General features: G+C 39.9%; 1 protein-coding gene across 3 annotated transcripts in view; it reads left to right on the top strand.

Moving 5' to 3' along the window:
* The window catches only part of neto1l (neuropilin (NRP) and tolloid (TLL)-like 1, like), a 69,562-nt gene that overhangs the window by 38,680 nt on the left and 11,801 nt on the right, over positions 1 to 19,081 (top strand). For all 3 annotated transcript variants that reach the window (XM_036000206.1, XM_031282197.2, XM_031282196.2), the window contains exons 5-8: positions 6,672 to 6,713; positions 6,992 to 7,119; positions 14,900 to 14,982; positions 15,660 to 15,805. In XM_036000206.1, coding sequence (XP_035856099.1) covers positions 6,672 to 6,713; positions 6,992 to 7,119; positions 14,900 to 14,982; positions 15,660 to 15,805 — 399 coding nt within the window. The remainder of the gene's footprint in view (positions 1 to 6,671; positions 6,714 to 6,991; positions 7,120 to 14,899; positions 14,983 to 15,659; positions 15,806 to 19,081) is intronic.

The raw sequence follows: 19,081 nt of genomic DNA, 5'->3' as shown, positions 1-19,081 counted from the left end.
TAAGCTTCCCTGGATAAACAACAGAAATTGTTATTCATGTCACTTTGTGCTCCATAACCATGAGACACACACTGTTCTTTCTCTTTTTTCCCCTCTACAGACTAGTTCAGTACAGTTCTTAGCAGGATTGTTGGTGTGTAGCTGGTGTTGCTTGTGGCGTGGCGTTGGGGTACACATCGCTGCTAATCGCTGTTTGGGGCACAGACCCAGCTCACTGGCCATGACACCCAGGGTGTGGTGAATCCTATCAGTCCCCGACAGATCCTGTGGCCTCCTCTTTTCACAGCTACTGTTCTGTGTAGTCGGGCTGTCATCCGTGGGGTCAACAAAGCCCTGTCGAGCGGGTATTAGCTATATAGCTAATCTTTACAGCACCATTTGATCAAAAATAAATTTTATCACAATAGCATTTTGTTTGCTCTGGCAGTGTTTTTGAATAGTCTAGTATGCAACATGCATGTTTGTTTTGGGAGTTGAAAGCTAGGTGACCTGCTAGATTGAAAACTGCAGACACACACTCAATACAACGAAATGTGAAAATATGACAGAGACAACCACCTCTATCAAAATTGTGCTTTAGTTGTGATTGAAAGGGCTGGAAGTAATCATACTGTAGAATGAAAATGTTTTCCTTTCCCATCGCGCTACCTCTTCCTCTGTCTGTCTCTCCAACTCCATCCACAGCTGTGCCGGGTGTGATTAATGGCAGCCATTCATTAGCTTGATCAACCACTTTAGCAGAGATTATTAATCAGATGCTTATTTAAATGTCACCGCCACGCAGCTGAGAGGAGATGAGGCCACTGGGAAATTTAGTTTTTGTGTGTGCACTCTGCATGTTTGTGTCCCTTGGTTCCTGGAATGTTGCCACACACCGAAAGCCTCATTCATATGCTGTTTAACATACATTTGGCTCAGCAGCTAATACTGAAGGGATGCAGTGGAGCCTAATGTTCAATTCCAAATGAGACGTAGTGTCTCATTAATAAAAGATAGTGTTGTGCCTGTATTATGAAGAGCAATACAATACTTCTGGGATTGTACAGTTACTAGGAATTTACATCTGACAGTTCTGCGATGCTATGAGTCATCTCTGTGATTCTGTATTGTGTGTGTGTGTGTGTGTGTGTGTGTGTGTGTGTGTGTGTGTGTGTGTGTGTGTGTGTGTGTGTGTGTGTGTGTGTGTGTGTACATTCTCGATAAAGAACATTTCCCACTACACAGCCACACAGACCTAATCAGGGCCTACTCATCATTTGTTCCAAATTTTTTTACTAGAACAAATTCCTAATGATTATTTTTGTGTCTGGCTGCCAAACTGAATTACTGTTGCCGCACTGCTAGCATTATAAACATATTTTTGAAGCAATGTGATGAGCAAATTTGAGTTGGCATTTGCAAGCTGCTCGGGTTTGCTTCTGGGGGCATTTGCACATAACTTCTATAAATTCTCTCTGTGCATCTCTCCGGCTTTGCTAGCTTTTATACACAGGTGTATACCTACTGGGCATTGGTGTGAGTGTAGTTGCTTTTGTCAGGATGATGATGAGAGGAGCGCAATAAGTGCATGAACAAAGTGCTCTGGGGCAACTTAAAGTCTGTGTCCCGGGCTTTAAAGTGAGCATTTTCTGGCTTGCAAAGGGTAAATACAGTAAGCTCCAGAAGATTACACTCTTGGTCGAGCTTTATGAAGAGAGGAGAGGGTGTGGCCATGTGTGGATGTGCTCTGAATTCAGCTCAGTCAGGCAAAGGCATTTATACAATGCAGTGGAGAGAACGAGCGCTATAGAAGAGCTGCAGTGTGAATACACTGTCAGCACATACGCCACGTCAGCACATACAGTACGCTGTGGTGAATTTTTTTTTACCTGTGTGTAACTATAGTATTTATTATTCATCGTAGCAACATATGGTGGGTTTTTTGAAATTTCATGTTCACCCTGTAATCATATAGTAGCTCATATAGTACAGTAAATTATGTGACCAAGCTGAGGCATCCAGCTGATAAATAACAAGGTTAAATCACATGCTGTGGTAAAGAGTACACATTCTTTATGTAGGTTTATCAATCATTTTATCAATCCATGTAATTGATTGAATCGATTAATCAAAGACGGCAGCGGAGGAGAGGGGGTGATTGATGGCAGAGGGGATGGAACTCACCTGATTGAAATTCCAGAGCCAGAGTCTTAAAAGGTCAAGGGTTGCACGAGAGGCATTTATAGGCACAGCAGCCTCTTAGCGGGACCTTTGTTGCTATGTTAAGAGTAGCCGTTATCAAAAGTATACGTGCGTGTTTGTGTGTGTGTGTGTGTGTGTGTGTGTGTGTGTGTGTGTGTGTGTGCCTGCAAATATCATGCATCTATTCTCTGAGGTTGCTTGGCCTTGTGATCGTGCTGGGTTAAGTGATGGCAAAGCCCAATAATAAATCTCTGGCACAACAGGCACAGATGACCTGAAGGTCACTGTTTCATTAACTGTCTTCCACTTTGATTTTCTCATCCCTCGTTCCTGTCTGCTTCCCTACCTGCCTACCTGCTCGCTACACACACCTAAGCATCCCGTGGAGGGCAACATGGATGGACATAGAAAGGAGGCTTGTCTACTACATGGAATAAATAAACTAACAGTAATAATTTGGCACGTTTGGGAAATAAACATTTTCATTTTCTTACTGAGGGTTCAATAAAAAGGTTGATACCGCTCTTATCTTTGTATGTTAAAATATGAAGCTACAGCCAAAAGACTGTTAGCTTAGCTTAGCATAAAGACAGGAAACAGACTGGCTCTGTCCAAAGATAAAATCTACCTACCAGCAACTCTTAAGCTCACGAAAAACACATTGCTATATTGTTTGTTAAACCTGTACAAAAAAAGTTTAATTGCACTGTATGATTTGACCCCATTTCTTACCGAATTTTTGAGCCGCAGGATTCATTTTAGAGTCTGACTGAATTTCAGCTTCATCGGCCATCGTTTGCCATGCAGTGTAGTGTACAGGGGGAGCGAGGACCGATGAACTGCTCCTGATTGGGCCTTGGATGTTCGGATAATTTTCTGACATGTCCCAAAGTTTGGTCACTCCCACACAGTTGAAGCAGACCCATGGGTCAATTCTTCACGGTCAGTGCCTTTATTCTCACTGCGCCTGTGTGAAAGGGCAAACAGAGCTAACTCTCGAACAGAACGTGACTAACTTTTTCCTTTGTTTACGGTCTTAGTGCTAAACTAAGCTAACTGTCTTCTTGCTCTTCATATTTACCGTACAAATGGTATCAAAATAATCAGCAGATTAATTGATAATGAAAATAATTAGGTGCAGCCCCCTAACAGTGACTAATGTGCTGTCTCACTCAAATATACAGTCACATGTTCAAACAATGACACTCATGAGTCACATTCATCAGTGAGTGACATCAATACTGCCTGAATAAAAAAAAAGAGGCTGAACAGCTTTGATTCAGTTCTGTGGGAAGCAATAGATGACAAATTACAGTTGATGTCTGGTTTTTCTCTTGAAAGAAAAAAATCACTTTCTGTGTTGACGTTTGCAACTCAAAACCTCAGATGGAGTGGCCACGTGGGTGGATTTGTTTGAATTGTATAAGCAAAGCATTGCTTTCTCCCAAAAGGCGAATAAAAAAGTTGTTCACTACCAGTTAGCTATCCAAGGCCAGAGGAGCCACCTGTATTTTTAAATTGTACGGTAGTCCCCATTTAGCTTTTTATAGATCGGATCATTTGAGCCTTAGTTGAAAGCAACAATTAATGGGAAGGAAATTGTAGTGAAAGCCTCAGGGGAACTGCTAACATAGACTCTAAGCATCTCTCTTGACTGCTTTTGTGTTCACATGAATGTATTACTACTTTCCAGTTGGTATTGAAAGCACTAAGGAGAGAGGGTTTTCTGCAGCCTTGCTAGATTTGTTACAGGCACTCAACAGGCTTTTCTTCTTTCCACCATAACGGGAGGTTCACCTTATCTGAATCCCCACTAGAGCACCGCTGAAATCAGGCCAAGAATCTCTCTCCTTTGATTATAGTTTTATGCAGCAAGTATCATCATCAAACACACTGAATGCTTACCCTCTCTCACTCACCATTCCATTGTTTTTGATTTTTTTTTGGTTTTGTTCTGTCACCAGGCATGCATCATTTCCAGGTATACGGGACTTGCTCCTCATGTCCGGCGTTCACACACTGAAGCTCTGACTCATGTCTAGACAGAAAAATTAGGGCACACATACAGACAAAAAAACGGTGACATTTAGGCAAGGTGTTCACGCTGTGCAATCAGACCTCATTTTCCACACTGAGCTCAGTCAGTGGTTGCCATGTCTCGATTTGGCAAGGAACAATCAGATTTAATGTGAAGCCTTTTTTGTGTTTCCTATTTCTCTGTCCTCAAATGAATGCAGCCCAGAGCTCCCAGCTAGCATATCTTTGAGAGCACAACTGCTCTTTCACTAGGCTGGATTATAATGGAATCAGATGGAATGTAATAAATGGTGTTTTTTACTTCAAAGACAATGCTGTATGTCATAAATCATGGCAACATGCAGTACCATTATAGTGGAATTCTAGCTCAGAAATTGGTCTAAGTACGATTAACCCACTTTAGGGTTTTCAAGTTTATGTTGAAAACTGAGACAAAACTATTTGGAATTAGTTTTAAATAAGTGACAGGAAGGTTAACAACAGTGCAGTCATTTATTTTGTCTTTGTAAAAGTGAATTCTGATTACAATTGACCTTAACCTTAAAGTCAGTTATGCTTTAGAAGATGATATATCTGAAATTCTGCCAGAACATGGTGGATAAAACACACAAACATCCCTGCACAGCGCACACACAGAAATGATGATGTGAAAGAACAGTGGAGATGGTTCAAGAGTCAATTTCTGTCTTGTGTGAAGTCATCTGAGGAGCGATATTGAATCTTTGGGGATAAGAGACAAGACTGTGATGTTTTACTAGCAAGACGAGGTAACACACCTCAGCGAGGCTGGGCCTGTTGATGTAATTTATTGCAAAATTATACAGACAAAAAGTGTTTAAAACCTTTTCGCTTCAAGCTGACTTTCAAAACTTTACCAGACACTTCCCTTATCTTATTTAGCAGACAAAACGTATGGCCTCAGCTTTGTTAAAGTTTCTTTTTTATTGTCAGTGTCTTAAAGTTTGCTTAAGGATTAGATTCCTAGTCCCCAACGGTCTGCTAAAATGTTCTGAAACCTTTTTTTAAGATATTTCTAATGTTTTTGCTCTTTCATTTATCTCTGTTAAGCTTCTGTTTGGTTTTGTTCCAACACTACATAAGGGAACAAAGATAAGACTTAAAATTATTTCGTGAGCTCGGAGTTTTTACTCATATTTAGTGTGCCAGTCCAAACAAGCCTTATCTTTGTTGTATTTGTATTGAGACTTGCAGTGTAATCAGTCCTTTAAGTCAAAAGCGAAGTGACAGTGACCCTATTGTCATGTGCCTTTAGTTTGACCAGTTGTTATACCCCTAGAAAACAACATACCAACAGCAGGTAGACAGCTACTTTGTCTAGAAAATGTATCCAGTCTATACTTAACTTAATTAAACCAAATTACTGTCAAAGTTGCTGTAAAATACAGCTGCATATTCTAGTGATTAGCATGTTGAATGAAACCCCACGAGAACATTTAGTGACAAGAGTTTGACCTTGATCCTCTAAATTTGCTTGGAAAGCCTTAATTGCCAGTAAATTTGGTTGATTTCAGATTTTGACTATTTTAGCTCTAATGAGGGCGTTTTACATCATTTTAGTGGAGTGGGCATACTGTGGTAAGCTCATTCTCTTCATTTGGTTAGCACAAGAACAATATAGAGTTGTATGTTTTCGTCAGAAATGTGTTTTTCACCGTACACTATACTTCAATTACTGTAATGAAACAAAGAAGTATAGGGTTTAATTACTTCATTAAGAGTACACATACAACATCTCACATTGTGGTAACATTTGAGCCATGCTAGCACCACCACTGTGGTCCAAATATCTCAACTATCAGAGGGATTGCCGTTCAATATCAATGCCTCCCTCATGAGCAGTTTTGTTAATGTCGGTGATCCTCTGACTTTTTCATCTAGCGCCATCCTCAGGGTAACATTTAAACTTGTCCAATGCTTTGGTTTATGCCTACATACTTGAAACATGAATGCCATTCACATCAGCCTAAGCTGTACTTGCTAACATGCTAACCTAAGGTGGTGAACACGGTAAACATTGTAACTGCTTAACATCATTGTGTTAGCATTGTTATTGTGTGTGTGTTACCACGCTGAGGTTAAAATGTGTCTTCTTGGCTGTGGTTTGTGGGATAAATATGTTATAGGATAGAATGATTTTTGAAAAAATGTAGTGCAAAGATGTCTTCAAACAGCATAATGATCATACATAAGTGGAGGTTCCAACGAAGAATCTCAAACTCATGACATCTTTTTACCACAGGTTTGGACTTTTTGGCATGACAGAAGATAACATGTCCAACATGTCAACAGCTTTAGAGAGAGAAAGGAAGCCAAAATAATTCAGTTCCTCAGTACATTGTTATACCTGGTTGTTTTTGCCTTTGCAAAGATCCTGATTTTGTAATCATGTATTAAAAATGAATGACCCCACCCCTCTTCTGCTCTCTCCTCAGATCCAGATTTTGCAGACATGGGAGTCCCCCCACCTCTACCCTGTAGGTATACTCCCTCTCTCCCTCTCACTCTTTCTGCCTCTGTTTCTTCTTTATCTCTTTCTGTCTTTGTCTCACTTGTTTTCATATTCACTCTTTTTTTTATCTTAATAAAGCCTATTTAAACTGTTCTTCCTATACATTATTTGTGTTCTAGTTGTATAAAGTATGTACGTGTGTTTGTACCTGTTTGGTATTCATGAGTCCATGTGTATTTGCTTGACCAGCACACGTGTATATGTGTGTGCTTGTGTGTTTTTATGCATATGCATGTGTTTCAGCCTGTCAGTACGACATGGTTGGTCCAGAAGGTATCGTTGAGTCCCATCAGATCACCAGAGACGGGAAGGCTGGCGCCGCAGAGGCCGTCGACTGTAAATGGTACATCCGTGCTCCGCCGCGCTCCAAGGTTAGTGACGCTAAGCTACGCTCCCATCCAACTGTGAATTAGATTTACTGCCAAATCTTGAAATGTCACACAGAATAAAATGGAAATGAAATTGTGTTCCATCAGCTGGGTTGATGACAGCAGAACGCAGTAACGTCAGACAACAAGTCAAGAAAATTAGATGCTGCAAGACTGTTGTTCATTTGGCGAATTCTAAATGACTTGATTCCTTGAGAAACTTTCAACATCAACTTTCTTTTCCTATTAAATTGCTGTTTCCATTCAGCATTCCTTCAGACATGCAGTAAGAACGTAGGTTGCATCAGGAAGCTTTGATATTGCATGTGGGTTTGTGTGCAGCTGTCAGCAGTATCCCAATATGAGTGTTCGTGGCTGCAGGGGGACTTGTTCCTCTGCTAGGGTCAGACAGATAGGCAGAAGGGTTTACTTGGGGTCATGCCCATTTTTCTAATCAGCAAGCTGTTGCCAAGAGGAATACAGGGATGGAAGGAGAAAGAGAGAGGGAGATGAGTGTGGGTAGACCGAACAGACAGAAAGAGAGAGGGAGCATTAGTGCTGATGAAATAGTGTTGCCATGCAGTTTGACCCTGAGGCTTCCTACAGCCTGTATTTGTTTTCTCTGCCAGTGTTCTCCATGCCGCCCTGCATGCATATACAATTACTGACATAGATCCACACACAGACACACCTTTGCTACATCCCCTAACACGCACCAGACATGCTGCCTTATCTACCAGAGGTACTTGTGCTGCATTCATGCTGCAGGATTAAATGTTCCAGAGGGTAGAGCAGCAGTGCAGGAAAGGGCCACATTTTACAAACGCTATAACTTCTCATATGAGTCCACAATGCTTGATCATATACGCACACACACAGTCCAGTCTATGACTGCAGTAAATCTACTACTGAAATAGTGTTGGCCCTCTTTTGGGTGCGTTTGCAGGTTTTGATTTAATAGAATAAGGCCACATTTTTACTTTGATTTTTATGGTTAGAACAATTCAGTCAAGGACACATAGTATTATGAGGCCTGTGTTTGGTTTGGTCACATTTGTAATGCTGTAATTGTAAATGGCAAGATAAAACAGACCTGCAGTTTATGTTGTAATGGCTTAAGGATGTTAAAAAAGCTTCTTCTTTTTTAAACATTTTAAATTAAAAAAATGTAGAGGCAACCCTCTTTTAACCATTTTTAAGGAGAAAGAAATAAAGTTAATACATATGAAAAAGAGACTAACTATATATGATTTTATTAGGGGTGTTCAGTTCTCAGAGTGTGCGTTCTCCCAGGAGTGAGATAAAGCAGCTGCAATGTCAGCTTAACCGTGTCATTATTGGTTTCACTAATTTAGCACTTGTTAATGTTACACGATGTTATCCTTCCCTTTTTGTGGCCACCATAGAGATCTGTTTAAAGTCATACAGCCCACATTAGGGGAGCTATTAAAAGTTATTTCATCCCTGATGAAACAACTTTGCAGGTTTTTCATCATTCTTGTTCTACGCACATACACACTGACTTATGATATGCCTGACTGATAATATTGGTGCGACTGTGATTCATGGCCACAGCAGTTGCTTAGCTCTTATCTGACATATTCGTTGGGTCGCATATTTCCAGCTAACGCCCTCGTTTCCCTTCAGAAATGTCCTTCGGAATTCAGCTACTTCAAGCCCCAAGGCCACAGGAACTATAAGACTGCGTCATCCACCTAGAGCTATTCTCTTCATCATCAGCACTCATGTGGAGCCATACAATAAATGTAACTTTGAAACTGTTATTAGGAGGGATGCTGGCCTTGGTCAGATGTTATGGTCGATGCAAAAAAGCAGCATTGATTCCTCAGTCCCTCTAAGTGGAGTGCGTAAGTCAGCCAGTACATCGCGGCTATAGAACCAAAGAGGACCATAAGTCAATTGTGTGAGCGTGGCATGCGTGCATCCGTGTATGTGTGTTAGGCTACAGCTGTGTATGTGCATGAAAGAGCGACAGAGTGATTGAGCCTGGCAGTATGATGTATTTTCCTTAGTCTGAATCAGTGTCATATTTTGCCCTGCAGGAGTGTCTCACAAGGCAAGTCATGGGCCAAAGGCTGACAGTCATTGGCACTGATGGACAAGGCAGCAAATAAAATTTTTAGCACAAATCTATCTTCAGTCACACACAGTCCTGAAGCTCTCACCTCCACCACCACTGTTCACACTAAATTACACATGAAATATATAAAACTTAGTGTACTTTCTGTCTAAAACAAACACACACACATTACTGCAGTGAAGGATGCAGGCCACCCCAGTAACCACTGTGTATGTGCTGGGGGCTTTCATTTCCCTATGCTGACACAGTACTGCACTGTACCCAGTTTGCCAGAAACAGCAGATAGATAATGACATCCTATACCGGAGGCTCTAATTAGACTGCACTCCAGAGAGAAGGGAGGAGAGCGGGACAGAGGAGGAGGAAAAATGGGAAAGGAGGGGATAAGGGAAAGATATACTTAATAATGCATTTCATCAAAGACCTAAATGTATAGGGAGAAAGTTTAGGGGTGAGATGAAATATGGCAGAGAGAGTGGTTGCGTGAAAGGTGAGGAAAGAGGGGGAGGCTGACTGAAAGATATACCTGCATCTAAGCAATAATGCCCATGTGTTGTTGCCAGAAGTGACAGCACAGACTGCACCAATTGTAATGCCATAATGTGATTGCTTTACGCTACCATGTGTCTTTTCAATTTTTTTGTCATATAAATAGATTCTGCAGAAAATACCTCAAAAATGTTTTTAATTAGCTTTTACTGGTATCCAAGTAACTGGGGAAAAATGCAGTGCCAAAGCTGTGCAACACAATATCCCCTTTTACACATAAACATATGCAAAATATCAGCTGTGTAACAGTGTTTCTGTTTGGACAGCTGTCCGAATTCAGCTAACAGCTGTTAGTTGTAGAGGAATACATGTATTTTCAGTTGCCTCATTTTGACTGAGTTTTCCACAGACATCATTTGCATCTTTTACACTGTCTGGATTTTTCCACCACAACTGCCTGCACTGTCTGATACCTTCCCCATCTTTTCATGATGATAATGGCCAAAATATGGACATTCATTCTGACTGTAATGAACAGCACATACACTGTTACAGGCACCTTTTAAGCAACAGTGAGAACATCAGTCAGTGATGGATATCAGCCTATTTTTTTCTGCTGGAGCCAATCTCTCGCCTTACAAATTGGTGATTGTATCTATCTGATTCATTGCCCGTCATTTGGCTTTGTGATGCCATCTGCAGTCAGATGTTTCTTAATCATTGGTTAGTTAGTTAGAAGAGTTCGCAACGAGAGCTGTAGAAAAGCTTTTATTTATGTTTTTTTTGCACGTCTCTCTCACACAACGAGGCCCTCTTGATGGTCACATTTAGTAACTAGCATTGATCAAACATTAATTTAGTGAATGCAAATGTTGAGCAATGATATCACAGGCTTGAAGAATTGCAAATATAATTTTTCCATGCTTAAACTGAGCAGGATGCACATGAATGAAATGGGAACAATTGCAGTATGTAATACCATTTACACCATTTTATGTCACAAAAAAACATATATTTTTGATCCAGGATAACAAGGCTGTCATTTTTTACAGCATAAAGGGTGTATATGGCAGCATGTAGGGGCTTTTTTCTTTTATCACTGTGTTGGCCTATTCCACCAAATAACAATAATTGAAAAGACTTTTGCTTCTTGGTTTTCAAGTTTACCTTGCAACTTATTAACACATACAATGCTAGCCATGTCCTGAAGTGGCATTTCCATCTGTCCTGCACTAGTGTTTTTAGGTTTTACAGTTCACACTGGCAGCAGGACAACAGAACCATAGTTGCATTTTTAGATACAGTAGTACATTAGTGGTGCTAAGGTAAAGGGCGCAATAAATAAGATTCAGTAAGATGTGCTGTTTTTCCAACTAGTGCAAGTGCTGGATTGGTTTACTTTGCATTAATACATAAAAAATGATCATCTCTTTGTCGTACAGCTCCTATTGCACCACAACCCCTATTCTACTTAAAGTGCTCATATTATGCTCATTTTCAGGTTCACAATTGTATTTAGAGGTTGTACCAGAATAGGTTTACATGGTTTAATTTTCAAAAAACACCATATATTTGTTGTACTGCACATTGCTGCAGCTCCTCTTTTCACCCTGTGTGTTGAGCTCTCTGTTTTAGCTACCGAGTGAGGCATCTCACTTCTGTTCCATCTTTGTAGGGAGTCACACATGCGCAGTAGCTAAGTAAGAACTACTACCCAGCCAGAAGCAGAGTATGAGGGCGTGCCATGCTAGCAGCTAGGCGAGCACTATAACGTGTGTTACAAAGTGACGCATGTTCGTCACGAAAGTAAAGGCTGGACTACAATAGAGCTGTTTATAGCAGTTTGTGAACAGTGTTTTCTGTTGGAGATGGTAAGTCCCTTTGGGGTTGACTTTGGGCTTTTTCACTTTGTAAACCTATAACATGCACAAAAAAGATATATAACACAATAAAGGAAAGGGGAAAAGCCAAAAAGCATAATATAAGCACTTAAAACCATCCAGGATACTAGGCATGTGGAGGACAAACCCATTAGCTGTAACATGATACAGCAAGAAGAGAGTCCTAATTATTCTTATCTTTTTTTAGAACAATTATTACCCATTACCTTCTTGTGAAACCACATGCGGAGTCAGCAACAACTGCAACGCATCATTGATGTTAATGCAGAGCTCTTACTAGCAGTGAAAAGACCTTGAGTTTAGTCTTGTATGAAATCATAGCAAGTAATGCACTGGTCCATTAGTGTGCAGCTCTGAAATATGTCATAGATAATGACAAGACCAAGAGTCAACAGCCACACTAGCAGCTCTGGGAGGATATACTAAGAAACAGAAGTGCTTTCAATCTAAATGCTGCTAACAGCATGCTAACATGCTCACAATAACATTGCATGCTGATGGTATGTTTACCATGTTCCCCATCTTAGTTTAGCAGGTTAGAATGCTAACATTTCTGTGACTGATGGGAATGCCTTTGGTTTTTAGTATTTAGTCATTAACCAAAGTATTGGACAAATACAAATTTTGACCAGATGATAATGCTAGATGGCCCTTAAGGCATTTCTCCTTCAATATCAGAATCCCTGTGCTCTACAAACTAGTAGGCTAATAGATGCTTTTCTAATCACAAAATAATCCATTTTAACCCAATTCCCAGTTGATTTCCCCTCATTTTATTAGTAGCTGTCATTCCTAACAGTTAAAAAAAAAACATTACTTACTAATTCTGATAGACTTTGTGGCCTTCTCAGTTCAATTTGCTGTTGCTTAGACAAAAAGATCAATGTGAAAATGCTGATAAATAATTATACAAAATGTTCTAAATACATTTTTTTTATGATTTTGTCTGAGATTTACAAAAATACATTATAAATACACTTAAGCTGCTCTCTCCAACATGATCTTAGTAGAGCTGTTTTAATGTGTACTCAACTGGAGTGCAACTTCAATTTCCTACAGAATGGAAACATCACAGTTTAATACATTTATTTTTTATTTTTTTATTTGTTTATTTTTATTGTTAGTATCCAGAATCAAGTCAAGAGGCAAGTTCTGCGGTCCTTCTTCCTGATGTTGCAACTCAAGTGAACAACCTAACCAGCCAGCTTCTCTTCTTCTTTTTGGACTTTTTGTCCAACACTTTCATCTTGGACTCAAGCTCATCCAGCGTGGCTTCTATAGTGGTTTGCCTCTGAGCCCACACCTCATATTTCTTCTGCAGAGTCTGCTGAATTGAGGCCTTAACCTCCTCTGCTCTTTTCAGTGCAGTCACTCTCCTTCTGTGGCTGTGCCTTTGATTTCTTAACCTTATCCTCAAACAGGATTGCTGTTTAGTTTCTGCAGCTTCTTTTTGGCCTCATCCTGTTTGAGATTCAGGCTTGCTATCATCTTATTAGCAAGAATCAGCCCGTTAACAGTGTTGATTTTAAAATGCGCGCCTCACTCAGCTCCAATTTGAGCTTGTGAATCTCCTCCTCGTAAGACTTAGACCTAGTCTCATTGCTGCGGGCCTGTTGCAGCTGGTCTTTGAGCACTTTAATGGTTTGCTCAGCTTCTGCAGTAGAGTAGTAGATCTTACCTTGAACCTCTTCCAGCTGGACCTTTAAAGTCCAGCCCTTTCGCTCCGCAGCTGACATTTGCAATGATACAGGTGTGCCTGGAACTGGGAGTCTTCGAGATTACAGCTTACATGCTATTTACCCACATGAAGGTCAATTGCACCAAAACCAGCAAAAGAATAAGAATCCTTAACAACTGATTTGTTCTTTACTTGTCTGTAGAGTATGTGATTGCTGCAGTTTTTTTCAACTCCTAAAACTTCATATTTCTGGAATAAAAAATTTTTTTTATCTAATGTCCTAAAATGTCATGCGATGTTTCTTTTCTGATCACTGACCTAATCATGATGTCTTTCTGAGTTCATCCACCCTGTTGAGAAACCAAATTTTATATGCACAATCTTAATATTCCCATCATATTTAAAAGGCATTGTGCTGGAAATACATGCAAAATTTGATAGATCAGAACAGCACTCCACAGTTACGTCTGCTAAGAAATTGTCTTTAGAGTCTCTTCCATACTCTTCTAGATTAAGACATTAGTATCAACACAAGTCCATACACATTCATTTTCTGTGCAGTATATACATACATTTATATCTGCATCTGCATTGTGAAGCCAGCAGTGGCATTGAGCAGTATTTCATCACAAGACAAAAAAAGACAGAAAAATTCCCTGATTATTGTGACAAATGCCAAAATAGTGGCTGAATTTGACAAATCTTTATTAGATGGAAGATTATTGACACCAATATGAAACCCCTGGGGGAATTGGCTAGCTTGTTTCTCCCCTCCGGTCCGTTTCACTTGTCATGTTGTTGAAGCCGAGTTTTCATTAGCTGAACCATTATCCTGCTCCATCTGCGGCTTTTGTCTTTGGGAATTTGAGGCGTCACATTTTCCTGTCACAGTTCGGGAGCGGTCCACTCATTAACCGTAATGATGGCGAGTGTTGTGCCCAGCCGACCAGAACCATAGCTGTGATTGGGCGATCTCAGCCTGATGAATGAGTGACAGACAATGATGCGGAGGCAATATGGAAGTGTTAGTTTCACCTAGAATAGCTGTTGTAAAGAGTCAAGGTGGATAGCAAGGTGGATATTTCACTCAAGAAGGGATTGTTAGGGTAATAAAATAGTCCATATATCTGTCATGGTTTGAAAATCTGTGTTATATAGCTACTGTATATGTTTGCTGTCCATGAATTTCAAAGAGGGGGTCTAAAATGAAGTGTAAGTGGATAACATTTTCTCTCTTGAACATCCAAAGCTTATGGCAAAATGTCCAAGGTCTCCTTAAAGTTTAACAAGGTTGTAGGTTTTGTGTAATGCTTTATCTCAACAGATATGGATAATGAGTCTAAAGCAAATATACTCTGTCTCTGAGTCCTCATTTGATATGCGTGTGTAATGACTTTGTACAAGCTGCAGTCTGTCAGTCTTATTTCATTACAAAGCTGCTATACCAGGCTCTGGGATAATTTAGTAAGATGCACAGGCCATTGTAGGAAGGAGCTTAAATTGTTTCTTTTCACCTTTTTCCTCTGTCATGTCCACATCTTTAAATTTCCTCATTTGATCTCTGCTTTTTCTCTTTGCATTTTTCCCTCCTCTCTGCCTTCTTGCATTGCACAGATCTACCTGCGTTTTCTTGACTATGAGATGGCCAATTCCAACGAATGCAAGCGCAACTTTGTGGCAGTGTATGATGGTGGCAGGTGTGATATTTTTAACCCTTCATTTTGATAAATCATACAAAGGCTCAAGGTGGCCATAGTTACTCATTAACTTTAGGCCCTTCATTTTGTGATCATGACTTACAATGTTACTTTTTCTTGTGAAGAGTTAAATATTTAATTATGTCAAGACAGGAAATGAATGGTTTTGACAAGATACAGTCCCTTTGCCCATGGCAGGTTAGCCTTACATGACTTAATGGTTAACACACTGATAACTAAATACCAAGGTTGATAAACAGATTAAGCAAGTGTATTTTCCAAAATAGCAAAATGTTTCTTTATTAGAACAGCTAAACAGTTATTTTATAGGCAACTTCACTTGTAAAACACTTTTATCTCTAGATCATTAGATATTAAAGTCAATCATCAAAATTAATTAAAAACAACAATTAATATCTTGAGATTAGGATGTCATTGAATGATAAACGACAATATGCTTAATATGAGCTTCCTAACAATCTAATTTGTTATCTTTAGATATGAACCTGAATATACAGTTGTGATCACACGATAGTGTGTCTTAAAATAATATGAGCAACCATGGCTGCTCTGGGCTTCAGTTAAATAATGTGGATTATTGAGAGTCACATTGAGATTCAGAGCAAATGTCTATGTTACTTGATAATAAACTGTTATCTCATCCTGTCTTGTCTCAGTTCGGTGGAAGACTTGAAGAGCAAGTTCTGCTCCACGGTGGCCAACGACATCATGCTGGTTTCCACGCTGGGCGTCATTCGCATGTGGGCGGATGAAGCCAGCCGCAAAAGCCGCTTCCGCATCCTTTTCACGACCTACCACGAGCGTAAGATATCTACACTTGCACGCATGTTCTGTTTATCATAAAGATGTTTACTGCAGCATGACTAACCTACTGAGGGAAACTGATTAGCTTTATTAATCAGACTGCTACTCCATGACAGCGACATTGACGCCTAAAATAAAATAGATATGTTCTTTAGTGGTAACCATTAAGAGAAGATGGAGACACAGTGACCACTTTTATGGCAACTTATATGGGATGCCATTAACAGAAAACGTGGTGTCAGAGGTTTCCATTTAGTTTTATGACCATTAAACAGCAGCAAGCCGGAAACCAAGGAATGCGATTTCCATTATAGGGAATATTGCCTGTGGGTTATTGTGAATATGACAGTATTGGTGGATTTTAGCTCATTGCTACAGCACTACCAGCACTGTTCTTAATAGATATAGAAAAATGGAAAGAGAGAGAGAGAGAGAAAGACTGACAAATGAATATCTAGGTGAGCTATGGTATGTTCACATCTATCTATTTTCTTTTAGCCAAACACCTGGGAGAGATTCACACTCACTCACTCTCTCTCTCACACACACACACACACACACACACACACACACACACACACACACACACACACACACGCACACACACACACACACACACACACACACACACAAACTCTTCCTGGCTCCTCATTGATGGGAGCTTGTAGTTTGACAGGGGTTGCAGAGGGCATTCTTTGCACCAGTGAGGTGAATGAAGAGGGTCTGAGGCTTGTGATTATACAGTATGTCAATGGGATTGGGCCCCTTTTAATGCCACACACACACACACACACACAAACTGCACGATTGAACGTTGCATCTGCATTTTTGGAGCTTGAAGAGAACTCTCTTGAAGCAAACTGGATAAGATAAAAAAAAAAAAAAAAAATGAAAACAATAAAGGGCTGCACAAAATTATTCAAATACAAACAATATGTACAGTAAAGGCCCCATAGTATGCTCATTTTTAGGTTCATACTTGTTTTTTGGGTTTGTACTGGAAAATGTTTACATGAGTTAATGTTCAAAAGACACATGCCTGTCTTTTAAAGCCCCCCTCCCGATAAAGCCCAGTCTGCTCTGATTGGTCAGCTTTTCTGGGTCTTCTGCATCTGCGTTCTCGTAGTCTCTACATCATCAATGCAGCTGGGGAACAACTGTAACAGCACTGTAGTGGCTCTTTCTACAAATATATAGTATATTTCACATCACAACTGTACGGAAGTCTGGCTCGTAGGCCCAGTTTCTGAATACGGCTATGTGTTGTTGACCGATTTGATACTTTTACAGTATTGATATAGTACCTCGACCTGCTTTATAATTAAAAAAAAGACAGAAATCTCACTTTTTGCAAATTGGGGTCATCAAGTTTCTTAAACATCATTTGCAGTTCCACTGAAATTTCAGAGGTGCTTTGCGCTTTATTTTTTATGATGGCAAAAGGAAACACCATGCCAGATGCTTCCTTTCAGATTGCTCTATTATTGCCACTGTGTTATATTGGGATTATGGCTATTGAGAAGAATAAAAATGCATCACGGATAAAGGCATGTATTTAAAAGTCAGTGGTTATTTATAAGGGGGTTGAACAAATCTTTCCATCGTGCTGCATGGTTGATTGGATTTATTAAATGTCCCAAACTAGAACCACACACTTAAAGAATCATCCGACTCTGAAGGACAATCAGTTGTCACTCCTCACATATCTACAACTTGTCTATAGTGGTTGGTTGTATGTGTATAATTCAGTGATCTTCTACAGAACAAGGGACAGGCAGCATTAGCAGCGGAGTTGTTTGTGTTGTGAAGTCAGTGTCCCCTTTTCTAAGGCCTTTTCATCAAGCAGAGCCAGGATGTGCTGTTGCTGAGGCAACGCTTCTGCCTAAGTCACTCAGGCGATTCCCAGCCAGACCTCAGCCTTTAGAGCAGCATCCACTACAGCTCAGCAGCACTGCACCAACCCTGTCAACAGTGAATTAACAGGTGTACCAGAGAACTGGGAACCAAAAGCAGTAGAACAAGTAATGCGGCCTGGTGTTGCTGCTAGTGCAGACCAACTTGTTTTAAGCATTCTTTTTTTTTTTTTTTAAGTAAAATGCACTATAGTACATTTGTAAAAGTGCTGTAAGGCAGCTTATTTCTTTTAAGATTATTTCTTTGGGCTTTTCTGCCTTTAATGGACAGGACAGGTGAGAAAGGGGAGAGAGAGGGGGAAGACATGCAGGAAATCGTCACAGCTCGGAGTCAAACCCTGGACCTCTGCATCGAGGCATAAACCTCTAAATATATGTGCACCTGCTCTACCCACTGAGCCAACCCGGCCACAGCTTATTTCAATATGCATCGTCATTTCCTCACAAGGTAAAACTTGTGTACAAGATGTGATGACATGTAAATCTCATATACATGGTTTTGACTGATTTTTACTCATATGCACAAAACACTGAACAGATGTGGTAACAAGTTCATGTTTGAAAAAAGTCTCTCATTTAAAATGATTTGTTGAAAAATATATTAGATGGCAATTACATAACAGCTCCCTGAGAAACTTAAAAGGGAGGAAAGTATTTTATTGACTCGACTAAGTGAACAAGATGCCACCTGACATTTATATGATTTAGCTTTTAAAGGAAAATTACACCCCAAACAACTCCGTGCTACCTGACAACTACCAATACTGTCAGGATATTCCATTGTAGAGAAATTACTGAACAAGAGTGCCTGCAAATTGAAATTCTTATACCGTAATACAAGGCAGTTTGACTCCAAAATAAAAAAACTTCTCGTCTCAGCACTCATTCAATGTCATTTTGACTATGCATGCTCAGCATGGTATAGTGGTCTGACGATGAAAATGAAAAACAAGATGCAGATTATGCAAAATAATATGATCCGCTTCATACTGTCTAAACCTTCTAGGTATCATGTGGGAAGAAATTAGTTTAAGAGGGTTGAGTTCTTGCCTGTCAAGCTTAGGGTTGAACAACTTAAACTCAATCATATGTACAGTATTATTAATGGTGTAGCCCCAAAGTATTTGGGTTTTCAGATGTTGATGGTGCACACTCAACATGCCCATGAGACTAGGGCCAGTGTCCGTTCATGTAAGGTGCCATGTGTGAATAGTGAAGCAAGAAAATCCTTTTTTTATACAGGAATTATTTTATGGAATAGGCTTCCACTTCATATCAAAATGGCAGCAACAAAAAGGGATTTTAGATATAAAGTTAGGGTCTACTTGTGGAATAAAATAGACAATTAAGGGAAAATAAAA

The sequence above is a fragment of the Sander lucioperca genome, chromosome 1 (assembly GCF_008315115.2).
Source record: "Sander lucioperca isolate FBNREF2018 chromosome 1, SLUC_FBN_1.2, whole genome shotgun sequence".
Lineage (NCBI taxonomy): Eukaryota > Metazoa > Chordata > Actinopteri > Perciformes > Percidae > Sander > Sander lucioperca.
The sequence above is the reverse complement of the archived record's forward strand: the minus strand, read 5'-3'. Positions and strand labels throughout refer to the sequence as shown.